The 13509-nt window shown below is 42.8% G+C and overlaps 1 protein-coding gene across 1 annotated transcript in view; it reads left to right on the top strand.

The window, feature by feature from the left end:
• Positions 1-13509, top strand: part of SYNE2 (spectrin repeat containing nuclear envelope protein 2) — a 351232-nt gene that overhangs the window by 306878 nt on the left and 30845 nt on the right. The window contains exons 96-98 of the mRNA XM_066608185.1: positions 2241-2396; positions 7681-7839; positions 11074-11240. Of these exons, the coding sequence (XP_066464282.1) occupies positions 2241-2396; positions 7681-7839; positions 11074-11240 (482 nt within the window). The remainder of the gene's footprint in view (positions 1-2240; positions 2397-7680; positions 7840-11073; positions 11241-13509) is intronic.

Here is a 13509-nt window from a genome sequence, read left to right as displayed (position 1 = left end):
AAATTTGATAATCATTCTATAGTTTGTAATATAAATATGCCAAATTCTTTGTTGGATTAATTTACATGTGATCTCTTATTTCTTCAGTGGGAACCATGATTCTAGTATAATTCAGAGAAAAAATAAATAGAAATTCACAAATAAAAAGTCAAAGCATAATTCTGACTTCTACCATGTTGCTTTGCAAAGTAACTGTATTCCCCATGAAAAATATTTGTAGAGTGTTTTTCAATTGTCATTCCTTTTATGATTCCTTCTGGAAACGTATGAATAAGTTGACAACTGGTTGTTACCATTCCCCATCAATGGGGTATGCCCCTAATCAGTGCTGACCATGTCAGGCTGTGTAGAGAGATACCCTAGTGAAAATTAGAATGGTAACACCCATTTGTCAGGTTATTCATATACACTTTCACAAGGAATAACACTGCAGCTCCAGATTTTGTATTCTTTAAGGAATACAAGTATTTACTAAAACAGACATGTCAGAAAAGTTAACTTGCCCCCTTTAACCTAGTTACATACAAAACATAGCTGTTGGACAAAAACTTTTTTGAACGAAAGCTACACTATCCTACAAAAAGTATTTGGACACCCCTATCAACAGAATAGATCGTGTCTTATTAGCATGTAATGTGTCTTAAGCCATGCTACATACAATGCAGACCCTTGCAGGTGTCACCCATAGATTGTGACGGGAACTGCACACTATTGGGTATGCGGGTTCTGGCACTGCACATAAGGGATCTGCCATGAAGTGCAATGCATCGACCCATCTACAGTGGCACAAGGAATACCATCATTGAACATTTGCTACTCCATCTTCTGATCAGATGGACATGCCTTGATTTGAAGGATGGATGCTGGGGAAATGCCTTTTACCTGAGTGTGTTGTGTCAACAGCTAAGTACAGCAGAGGTTCCTTTATGGTCTCGGTCCGTTGGTTGTAGTGGCAAGAAGCATGAACACGGAGGTGTACCTTGTCATTCTAGACAATAATGTGCTGCCGACAATGTGGCAATACTCTGGAAATGGTCAGTAATACTTCCAACAAGACAACACGCTTTGTCAAAAATTCAACAAAGTTTTACATTAGTTTGAGAATATGGATGTTCCACAATTGGACTGAACTGAACCCTGCTGAACATTTTTGGGATGAACTGGAATTCAAGAAGTCAATAAATATGTACCATGTCCGTCGTCTTTGAGAGAACTCGCCAGACATTTGCAGGATGAATGGAGGGAAATACAAGCTGAAATGTATCAGACATTAGTAGAAAATATGCCACGGAAAGTATCCAATGTCATTCTGATCAAAGGAGGTCCACTAAATATTAACATATGTAAATAAATACTACTTTTTATTCTTGTTTGGGTGGCCAATTACTTTTGGTAGGATAGTGTATTTGTCCCAACTCCACTCTGTATGCGTACATGAGTGCGTATATTTTCAGTGTGGACAGGAGAAATAGCTGCTGCAAGACACTTTTGGCAGTGGCTTATCTCCCACCGGAACGAAGGATTGGGCATGTTGAAATCCAGTATCGATCTTTGCCTAGAAATTCTTAGTTGAGGAAGAACTGGTAAACACTCATATACAAAAGACCATTTGCTGGTTCTACCTAAACCAGAAGCCTTGGCTTCCTGTATCGCTCCACTATTCCCTGTAGAAGCAATGACTCTACGGAGAATATCTCTCATAATTCATCATCTGATAGAATATGGCATCATTTTTTTTCCTGTCGGAGAGAAAAAAAACCTGCATATACTTCGTCCTAAAATCGGAGATACATTAGAGGCCTCAAAGACTTCCGCTAACCCTTTCATACAATTACAGAACTTCTTGCCATTATTCCACAAGTTCTAAAGCTCATGAACTATGTTTCCAAAAACCATTAAAAGCAAATCTAACCAAGGCCTAACATCACTAAAGATTTCAGCAACTTTCCAGCAGGAAGTATTATCCCCGCTGCTCTTCCTTCCCAGCCTGTTCCTTGTATAGTTCCTAAGTCTCTCTCTTAACACCTTCAGTGCCAGATCAGGTCTGTTCAAAAGCCTGGCCTTGGGTGAAACTACAAGCAACAGTGGAGGCTTAGCATTGTCCCATAGTTATTGTGCATGTCTAAACACCCAGCCCCCTGCCTATCCACCCCTCCCCCCACTGACCAATCACAAGATTAAACAGGTTTGCAAAAAGCCAGAGCTGAGCTGTGAGGCTTGTCCCTTGTGTTTCAATGCAGGAGCTAGAGGAAGCCCTGGATGAGTGGGGAGATAGTTTAAAAGACCTGGATGACATGAAGTCGGAGTTATCCCAGTTTATCATAGCTGAAGATGGAATTGTGCTCAATAATCAAGTGGAGGCTTTACATCGGCAATGGGAAGAGCTCTGCCTGAGGGTAAGCCATTGAGGAAGACGTGTTTGTTTAGATGTAACTGGTATGTGCTACGCTACAATGTATTACCATCCGCCTCTGTGTACATTTACTTGTTACATTGTTGTAGTATGCTTCTGTACAGAAGTAGCAGAACTGACTAAGTGCTGGAGACGTCATCATTCCTAGATGATGGTAACTCTCGCATGCAAAACACTTGGTAAGTCTACCCGCAGTCCTGTGCAAATACCACAAATAAGGGCGTATGTGACCCGCATGCAACACCCGTATTTTTCATGCACGTAAAATATGCAGTACACAGCAAATTTCCATAAACCTTGCATATTTGCTGCGAATGATAAATTCCCATAACCTATATTGGTGCATATTATGCACGTAAAAAAAAGACGCAGGAGTGAGTAGCTCTACAGAAATCGAGCATCAGGTATTACATGGGTGAAAAATACACGCATAATACGCAGGCGACATATGTGTGAGTGAGTGAGCAATGTTGGCGATATTGCTGTGAGTTAGATTTTTTTCACGCTTAACACGTGGCGCTAAAAGCCCATTTATTTCTATTAGGCCTCCTATGCTCGCACTTTTAAACACGCGCATATGAGACACATTTAAAAAAAACAACAGTATGTCCAATTTTGTTGTGTATTATTATACACACCAGTATAGGCTATGAGGATTGAATGTACACCGCAAATAGGCATGTATGTGCGTGAAAAATACACGCATAATACGCAAGAGCCTTTAGTTCTGCGTAATGACAAACTCAGCTCTACTACATGTTTATGTGATTGTTGCCATACAATCACCCATGTCTGTGTGAAGGCCGGGGCTATGCACTAACCTTTTTTTTTCTTAATGATGCAGCTACTAGTTACACAGCTAGTACACATTTTTTTGCCTTTTTTTCCCAGTCTCAGGGCTCACTCTCATGGGCATATGTGGTCCGTATATTACACAGTGCTATAAGCTCATTGATTTCTATTGGGCTGCTCACATCTGCAATTTCTTCATGTCCTACGCACCAATATAGGCTATGGGGATTTCACATACGCATGTGCATGCATATCTGCTGGGTATTGCATATTTCAAGTAGCTGTGCATCAGCTGCATTAAAATCTTATGTCCATTGAATGAAATCCTGCAACAGAATCCCTATGGGCTGAAACTGCAACAGTTGCTGTTGAGGCTGCAGGTTTACAGTCTATATACAACCTTAGGCCAGTCTTGAATAGATGCACTTTAGCGCCTATATTAGGCTGCATTCACACATTGTGTTTTTGTTGCAGTTTTTAATTGCGGGTCTACCACTATTTAAAAATGCATTAAAAACACACACTTTTTTTTTTTTTTTTTAAATCTGCATGTTATGTTAAAAACAGCATTCTTGCTGCAACATGTGGACCTCTTGTGGAACTGAACTTGGATCCCCATAGAACCCACTGAAATGTGGCCATATCGTGTCTTTCTGAAAGTGTCATTAGGAGTCTTATGTTGTGTGCATGTTTTGATTTTCATTTCCACCTTCCAATTGTCATGGGGTAGTATTGTGTACAGTTCTTTTCTGCACGTTTGTGTTACTCGCAAATCGGATAGTGGAACGTGCTTTCAGAACGCATTAGACCAGAGGTATAACTTGAAGCTTTTGGGCCCCAAGGTAAAACCTGTAACAGGCCCCCAGTTATAATGTTTTATTCATAGTACTGGGCTTCCTATATTGAGAAGAGAGGCCTTATGGGCCCTCTAAGGTTCCTGGGCCCGGGTGCAACCGCATCCCCTGCATCCTGTATAGTTACGCCCCTGCTTTGGACCTCATATATAGGATGTGCCACGGTGGGAAATGCTATCTTTTTCAAAATAGCACATAAACTTTAAGGTTACTTTCAGCCGTAGTAGAATTTTTATGATGCAGATGTTGCATAAGGGTTTTTCTGCAAATTTCAAATGCAAAATCTGTGGACAGCAATACAGCAAATCTGTAAAATAATGGACATCCTGTGTATTTGAAAAACCACAGTATGCTACTAAAATCTGCACAGATTTGTTTTGTGATGTACCAATAAGATTTTGAACACCCCATTCACTTGCATCATGTTGTAAGTTGTTGCAGGCTTTGCACAGGGTGTGCATCAAATCCGTCGTTTTGCATAAGGCCCCATGAGGTCATCCTTATATGATAAATGCATCAAATATTTAGCTACGGCTGCATGTTCATAAGTGTTGAGAATATATCAGCTAAATGGCAATATTGTAGGACACCTGTATGAGTATGAAGTAGAGCTAAGGTATTTTCAGGTATTTACACGACCATTTGTGGTCCATGCTGCTCTACAGTAAGGCCTCCTTCCCACGAACGGATTTACGCCGCGTAAATTCGTGGCAAAAATCCGCTGCGTTGCCCCCTGCTATTAGGTTCTATTGAACCTAATAGCACAATGCTCACGATGCGTAATTCCACCGCGGAATTTCGCACCGTGAAATCTCCCGTCCTCACCCGCGGCATGCTCTATTTGCCGCGGGTGTACGTGCTGACGGCTTCCATTGCAGTCAATGGAAGCCGTCCGTTCACGCTATCTCCCGCTGTAACACAGCGGAAGATAGTGTGAAGACGCTTCCCCGCCTACCGCCGCGCATCATATGATGCGGCCGCCGCGGTGGGCGTGTCACATGACGCGACGGTGGTGGACGGGGAAGCGTCTTCACGCTATCTTCCGCTGGTAAGTATGGGGTCTCTGGGGGGCGCCGTGACGGGCTTCACTGCGGAATATTCCGCAGCGGAGCCCGTCACGCTCGTGTGAAGCCGGCCTAAGGCCGCCTGCACACGAGCGTTCTGGATTCCGCTAGCGGATTTTCACGCGCGTATGGTACCTAAATGTGCTTGCGGATAGGTGCGGATGCGTGAAAAATCACGCGCGGATATACGCGGATGTGCTGCGGAAAAAAACGCACAGAAAAACCAGCAGACACCCCTTATTGTAAACCCAACCCCTAGAGAACTGCCCATTCCTTGGAAAACAGCTTAAAAACAAACACCCAGACTCCGTTTTGTCCCTCTTGCTTGTGCGAGCACCGTTAAATTATTGATGTCTTTGTGGGCATGGTTGATCCATGTAACATTTTTCAGGCGCTTCTCCAGCGTGACTTTATTTCAGTCACTGCAAAAAAATTCACAAGAGGAATTCATTACTACAGATTTTGCATTCTTACATCCTGCATTGGCAAGAAATACTACCTATCTCCCTCTACAAATTTGCCTGTGAAGCTCTGCTGTGTGTTGGGACGCCTCCTACCATGCCTACTTCCTGTAGTCATAGCAACCAGTGACTCCATCCGCAGCTGCACTGGATGTACTGCGTGAAAAAACGCACCCATTCACTTGTATTGGAGGCTTCACGCGCAGAATCCGACCCAAATTAGAACAGGTCGCAGATTTTTTCACGCGCGTGAAAAAACGCGATACAAATCCGTCCGTCTGGGGACAACTGCGGATCCTCATAGGAGTATATTGGCTGTGGTCTGGGGCAGATAATGTGCCTAAAATAACACGCTGGAAATTCCGTTCGTGTGCAGGCACCCTATGTCCAGATGTAGGCAAGCTGGGTGAATGGATCAACTGGATGCATCGCGCATGTGCCGAAATGTACAGCAGTCTGTGTATTCTAGAACATAAATCCCGCTCTGGACATGGTTATTGAATAGGCCTGTTGAAGTGGAAGTTGCAGCAAAGGTGAAATACCTGTTCAGCCGAGGAGTAAAATCATTGCCTGTCCTCTTATTAACAACTTTGAAGAAAGGAAAATGTCAGCACGGCACAGTCTAGGGGTGCAGGTAAAGTCTGCAGTGGAATAAAGTAGCTGGAAAATAAATGCAATACTGTATTACAAATCTCATCCACAAGCTGTACTTATTGACCTGTAGTGCAGATTATAAAATCCACGGCATGTCCATTTCTGCTGCAGATTTTCACAACAGATTTCATCACTTTCAATGTAGCAGGAGTGAAATCTGTAGTGAAGGCACCTCAAAGTATGTATATTAAAGGCCGTTTACACGGCCCATTGATTGGGCAAGAACATTTGTAGTAACATTTCTTTGCCTGATCATAGCATCATGTGCATGTTTACTGCCATAGAGATAATGAGGACAAGCCAAGGTCAGATGCTTCTGAATGCACTTATCACCTAGGGGAACAATGGGGGCATGTTTAAATCCAATTCATGCTGCCTCAATACTTATTATATTGACAGCTGATTCCGATGAAATGCACAAAATCGAACCCAGTTTTATCTAACTTGTATGAGCACCTCCGGTACTCCACTCCATTAGTCCAGAATCCCTGATAATCTGTCATGTGTCATGTCTGGTACTGTATGACACATGACTAGTCTGTTCTTTCCAGTGTTCAACAATTATATTACATATATATGTGTCAAGAATAGCGATGTGCTAGTGTCCTTACTCCACAGATGGTGTACTTGGTTTAGGAGTCAGGCTGACCTTTTTTCCTTTAACATGTGTACGGGGTGCTTCGAATGTAATGAAAACTGCACTAAAAAAACAGATTGGCAAAACTGCGTTATTTGCTGATGCATTTTTTCATACTGTTTTTACTGCATCCAAAGTGCCCCAAGTCTGAATACTTTATTAGGCAGTGGCAGCAAATTTCTAGCTACATCAGCTACTTGGCTTTTGGGATTTGTCTAGCCCTCTCTAAAAAGGGGTTTTCCGGGCATTTACTATTAATGATCTATTTTGAGGATAAGCCCTCCATAATTGATACCCATGGGTCAGTTGCTGGGGATCTCCGACAATCAGTTGGTCCTCCTGCCCACTATCAGTGCAGCGAAGCCAGACATCCGCATCGGTGGTCTTACCCGGAAGTGTAATAGAAAGGCTTCGCTCCTGTTAAAAGCATTGGGAGCTATGCCTTCTATTACACTTCCTGCTCTGATCACAGCTGTGTCCCTATAGAGCAGATAATCTGCCCATGCAAGGAACAAGAGCTGACTGACATGCTCATTGTTGGTCAGTAGTCATTAGCATGGGCAGATTAAGCAGGACCTTAACTTAATGCCCAGCACAAAACCATGGCGGAAGTTGTTGTGTAGCCTAGCCAAGGAGAATTCATCCTTCCAATTAACTAATAAATGTCAGACAGACTAAATGGATTGATTAACCTATTATCTCATGTCTGCATCTTGCTGCTAACAAGGCACGGTTTTTCTAGCTGGTTTGACTGGTATGTTTTAAAGATGTAATTCCACTAATGGCTTCGACTTCTCTAATATAGGTGTCTATGAGGAAGCAGGAGATTGAGGACCGTCTCAATGCCTGGAACGTATTCAATGATAAGAACAAGGAATTGTGCGACTGGCTGACACAGATGGAAAGCAAAGTATTGCAGACCGGTGATGTGAATATAGAAGAAATGATCGAGAAGCTGCAGAAGGTACATGGAGAATAAATAGGGATGAACACAGACCAGATATTTTGTATTATATTAATCATGAGGTATCTCCACCTCTGATGCACAGTATATTCCACGAATATGATGGTTATGGGTTCCTGTACATTGCACCAATGGAAATTAAAGGAAACTTAAAATCAACTACAAGCACTAAGTTATGATACTTATAGTTTAGGTGATGATGAGTCCACTGAGTCTCTTATCATACTCATACTCACCTAGCCCCCCGTTCCTGCAGTGTCTCTTAGCAGAGTTACGCCTCATGTCCAAGGGGTGGATCGGATTTCTGCAGTGAGAGACCTGTGGAAACCATTTGCGGGAGATCATGGATATAATGGTCTTTCCACGCAGATGTACGGATCATCCGCGCAGAAAAACATCCGCAACCCCAGCTTGCAGCCTTTTTTCCAGCTCCCTAATTGATTTTAACCTTCAAATCCAAAGTGCATCCACAATTGTATTTTCGGATACACTGCGTATCGCCTGCACCCATTGATTTCTATTGAGCCCGTCTGCACAAAATCCGCACTGAAATGGAGCATGCTGTGATTTATTTTCTGCACCAAACGGTCCACAAATCAAATCTGCATGCTTAAATTAAGTTGCAGATGCCAATGCTTCCCTTTGACCTGCAGATCTTTCGCATGGGTGACCCGTGCAGATTCTGAAAATCAAATCCGCCGTGGACATGAGGCCTTAGCCTGACTCTTTTCAGAAGGTTGTGTGTGCACTCCCATAGAGATGAATGCATACAGCCTTCTGAAAAGAGTCTAGCTTTTAATTTTCCTCTACTTCACCTGCCTTCCAACATATTCCTGTTCCCTTAGAGACAAGTTCATTGCTGGAGGTCCCTCCATTATCGGGTGTTAATGCAAAGGGAACCACAAATTAACCACTGAGGGAAAATGAACCATTACATTATCAATTGCTATGGATGTTGGCAGTCCTCCAAATGGAGAACTGTGCTTGCCATACTCAGGCTAATAGACTGCAGCCACTACCGAGAATCTTTCCCCCTCAAAATATTATCATAGGACATTATAAAAGGAGTTGTATAGAGCAATGTTTCTCAACGCCAGTCTACAAGTCCTCCAAGAGGTCATGTTTTATGGATATCCTTAGTACTGCTTAAAGGGGTTGTCCCGCGCCGAAACGGGTTTTGTTTTTTTTTCAACCCCCCCCCCCCCCCCCCCCCGTTCGGCGCGAGACAACCCCGATGCAGGGGTTAAAAAAGAACACCGGACAGCGCTTACCTTAATCCCCGCGCTCCGGTGACTTCTTACTTACCCGGTGAAGATGGCCGCCGGGATCTTCTACCTCCGTGGACCGCAGCTCTTCTGTGCGGTCCATTGCCGATTCCAGCCTCCTGATTGGCTGGAGTCGGCACGTGACGGGGCGGAGCTACACCGAGCCCCATTGAGAAGAGCAGAAGACCCGGACTGCGCAAGCGCGTCTAATTTGGCCATTAGACGGCGAAAATTAGACGGCAACCATGGAGACGAGGACGCTAGCAACGGAACAGGTAAGTGAAAAACTTTTGATAACTTCTCTATGGCTCATAATTAATGCACAATGTACATTACAAAGTGCATTAATATGGCCATACAGAAGTGTATAGACCCACTTGCTGCCACGGGACAACCCCTTTAAGTGCATCAGACCTCAGTGGAACAAAAGTCCTCTCTCAGAGATCCTCAAATCATTATTTGTTGGGGGTACATTATAACTGAAATTGAAACCCTGACCCAAAGCACATAGGGTGCCTGTATAAATGTAATGGTTTTACAGTAAATTGCTGCAGTTTTCAGCCTCACAGAATGTACAGTACAGGTGATGCATATTGAAAGCATATACTTCAGCGGGAGAAGCTGTGTGACCAGGAACTGCATGGTAAAACTGCATGTGGTTGTGCTGTACAACATGCTACAGCTACATGGACAACCTATAAAAAACTAGACCCTATGATGTATGAAGCGTGTGTTCAAATACATAGTATTAAAAAACCTACAAGCAACACACTCAACCATGTGTTTACTAACAATTATTATCAATGTTGAAAAATCTTAAAAGACCTAAAACAGTCAAATAAACAATATGATACTAATTACATAACAAATTTCAATAAAGAAATCAGTGGGCAACTCTTTCTAACATATAATCTACATAACCCACCATCATTCATAGAGTGCAAATGCTTAAGCAATGAATTGTAATACTTGGAAAGAACGCAGGATAAGAGATACATAGGGGATGTATGAACCATTTACAAAGTATCCGCCTCGCTCCAACGAAGGTTTCGCATCCAGCTTTGTCAAGGGGTTCAATGTGTTACTCTTAGGTTTAGCAACACATACAGGCACCCTAGCTCTCTAACTGACCTCCTATAAAGTTAGCCCCAGTGTCCATTCTGACATCTGAGTTGTGGAATTGAAAGGACCGTGATCTTTTTTAAGGAAGATGATGAATGTCTGTGAGTGTGTCCTGCATAGACTGTTATACTTACTGTATATTTTATGGCAGTTGCACTTTAATTTATTAAAGGCGAAGACAAAACTTTTCAAAAAGTCTCAGTATATTTGCTAGTTAATATGATCCACGAAAGAAGCGGCTGAAATACATACTATACATTTTTTGAAATGCAAAGGTCTTAAAGCGACCCTCCGATGCTGGACTAACAAAAACGACTGCACCGCTTCTCTGACTACCTGATGCACATTGTGCATTGGTATGCATTAGTAGTCTAAGTCATTACATGCTGCTCTGACTGTCCGGAAGTGCCCACATGGGCAGCGCTTGCCAATCAAAGCTGCATGTAGTATCTTATGGGCTTTTTTATGCTGTAGAGAGCAGTACATGGCACTTGGATTCTCTCTTTGGTGCTCTTTGACTCCATGTATCATGCACCTCCCTCTTAGAACTTGCCTGTCATGTATAGTTTCACTTGCAGTGTTCCTTTAACTTGCGGACCAGACCCACCAGTTTGTACAATCCCGCTGTATGATTAGAGATTACAATAACGAACAGCAGCCGTAATATATGGGTGGAGTAATAGTCAAGTCTCAGTTTTCATAGTATCAACCTATAGAAACCATGAGCTTGTTCCAAGTATTGTACCACCAAAGATATTCAATATGCTGAGAACTAAACAACAGTATTAGGATTGAATGTTTTGTGTAGCGTTGTGCTGTTCTGACTGTTTATTTGATCACGTTGTAGGACTGTATGGAAGAAATTAATCTCTTTAGTGAAAATAAACTTCACTTGAAGCAAATCGGAGACCAGCTCATCAACGCCAGCAACCAGGCTCGCTCCAACGAAATAGAGAACAAGCTGAATAAAGTTAATGACCGCTGGAAGCACCTATTTGATGTGATAGGCTCACGGTAAGAGGAATCTCAGAAGTGCAGGGCATGATGTATATATGGCTCTAGATGACAGGACCTTCCCACATCTGGTGTATAGTGGTTCTGGAAATGTATGCAATGTTGCCAAAGTAAGCTTGTATTGGCTTAACTATATTTAAGGCATCATGAAGGGTGCGCTTACACCGTTGATTTGCTGCAGATTTTGTTACAGATTTGCAGCTGATTTCAGCCTTCCAATTCAAATTGAAGGGGTAAAATATGCTGCAAATCTGCAGCAAATTAGCAACGTATGAACAGATCCTTATATGATATCCATAGAAGTTTGTAGGACTCCACTATACCTCGTTATGACTTTATGGTCATAGGAATAAAAATAGATGTATCTTATTGGATGCCTTATTACGGAGGTATTCTATTTCCATACTATATAGCTGTATATATGCACCATATGATGGAATTCAGAGTGCCTACAGCTCCATAGTGCAGAGACTCTGTATACCATAATACAGGCTCCATACGCATAGGTCTGTCCTATGCATGAGGCTTTATATAGAATTCTAGTTTTTTTTTCGAATGCCCCAGTTTTCTTCTTTGTGCTACATTTTTACTTGATGCTGGGTATGTCGCATGGTTATTGTTATGTTAATATAGCACCTGCCACCACTTATGGAAATGAAGCTGAAGTTTGCATCAAGGCTAGAAAAACTTTTCTTTATTGCAGCTGCTCCAACTGCTGTGTGGTACAGCGGTAGCTGTATAATGTCTTTGAAAGTTCATACAGATATAGCAAAGTCTGGCATTTATCACAAACCCTTATATCACAAAGTTCTGTACAAAAAAAATGTAGAGCCAAGTAGTTACTTAGTGCGTCTTAAATGAATTCTTGTGTAGAGTTGTCCAGGCTTCGGTAAATTGTTTTCTGCATGGGGGTATAAGAGTGTGCCTTGGTGTAATTGCAGCTATTCAATGCTTGATCATTTTTGCTGCCATGTAATTGCTCGTAGTGCTGCATTGTACTCATGGGTAAACACTAAATGGTAATGGCTGGTATGGTCAAGCTGGCGGTAACATTAGTCTGACTGTGGGCTTAGACAGTGATGTGATTCAGTGTGTGACATCAGCTTCGGCTTGGCCATATGGCAGCGTTACAAGCAGCTCCCTCCTCGCGTGTGTAAGAGCTTGTGCCATTCAGAAAAGAATTGTCAAGTCTGATTACTGGAGGGAGCTTGATGTGACACAAAAGGGAAGGGGGTGGAGGAGAAGAGATGCTAAATATCTGTCCATGCAAGTGCTGTGGCAAACATCTGTGCGTGGGGTTGGGGGCTATTCTCAATTTTTATTTATTTTGTAGGGGTTTTATTATTCTTACTCCTTTTATCTATTGACATAATAGTAGTTGGTAAGTTGCTTACTGCAATTTATTTGTATGCAGCTTTTGTTTTTACATTTAAAACATTTTGGAAGTCAGGCTTTGTAAATCTTTCAGCTAGCTCCCCTATACAATGAACTGCAGGGTGCCCTGCTGCTGAAACCCTTTGTCGGGGAACCGAACAGTAAGTGTCTCCCAGCAGCGGCAGTACAGGAGATATTAAGCTCTGCGGAATAAGTTGGCGCTATACAAAGAACAAGTCCTTCTCAGTGACATCAATGGGATGTCTTTTGTAATAAACTAATATACTGGATTCTCCGCAGTCAGCATTACTCTTTGCAGTCTCTCTCCACTCTGGCTTATAGATGATGATCTAACACAGAGACTTATTTTTCATTGAAACTGTTTTAAAGGGGTTGTCCCGCGCCGAAACGTGGTTTTTTTTTTTTTTTTCAACCCCCCCCCCCCCCCCCCCCCCCCGTTCGGCGCGAGAGAACAACCCCGATGCAGGGGTTAAAAAAGAACACCGGACAGCGCTTACCTGAATCCCCGCGCTCCGGTGACTTCTTACTTACCTGGTGAAGATGGCCGCCGGCATCTTCTCCCTCGGTGGACCGCAGGGCTTCTGTGCGGTCCATTGCCCATTCCAGCCTCCTGATTGGCTGGAATCGGCACGTGACGGGGCGGAGCTACACGGAGCCCCATTGAGAAAAGCAGAAGACCCGGACTGCGCAAGCGCGTCTAATTTGGCCATTAGACGGCGAAAATTAGACGGCAACCATGGAGACGAGGACGCCAGCAACGGAACAGGTAAGTGAATAACTTTTGATAACTTCTGTATGGCTCATAATTAATGCACAATGTACATTACAAAGTGCATTAATATGGCCATACAGAAGTGAATAGACCCACTTGCTG

The sequence above is a fragment of the Eleutherodactylus coqui genome, chromosome 6, assembly GCF_035609145.1.
Source record: "Eleutherodactylus coqui strain aEleCoq1 chromosome 6, aEleCoq1.hap1, whole genome shotgun sequence".
NCBI lineage: Eukaryota > Metazoa > Chordata > Amphibia > Anura > Eleutherodactylidae > Eleutherodactylus > Eleutherodactylus coqui.
Note: the sequence above shows the minus strand (reverse complement) of the source record. Positions and strands in the feature narration are given on the sequence as shown.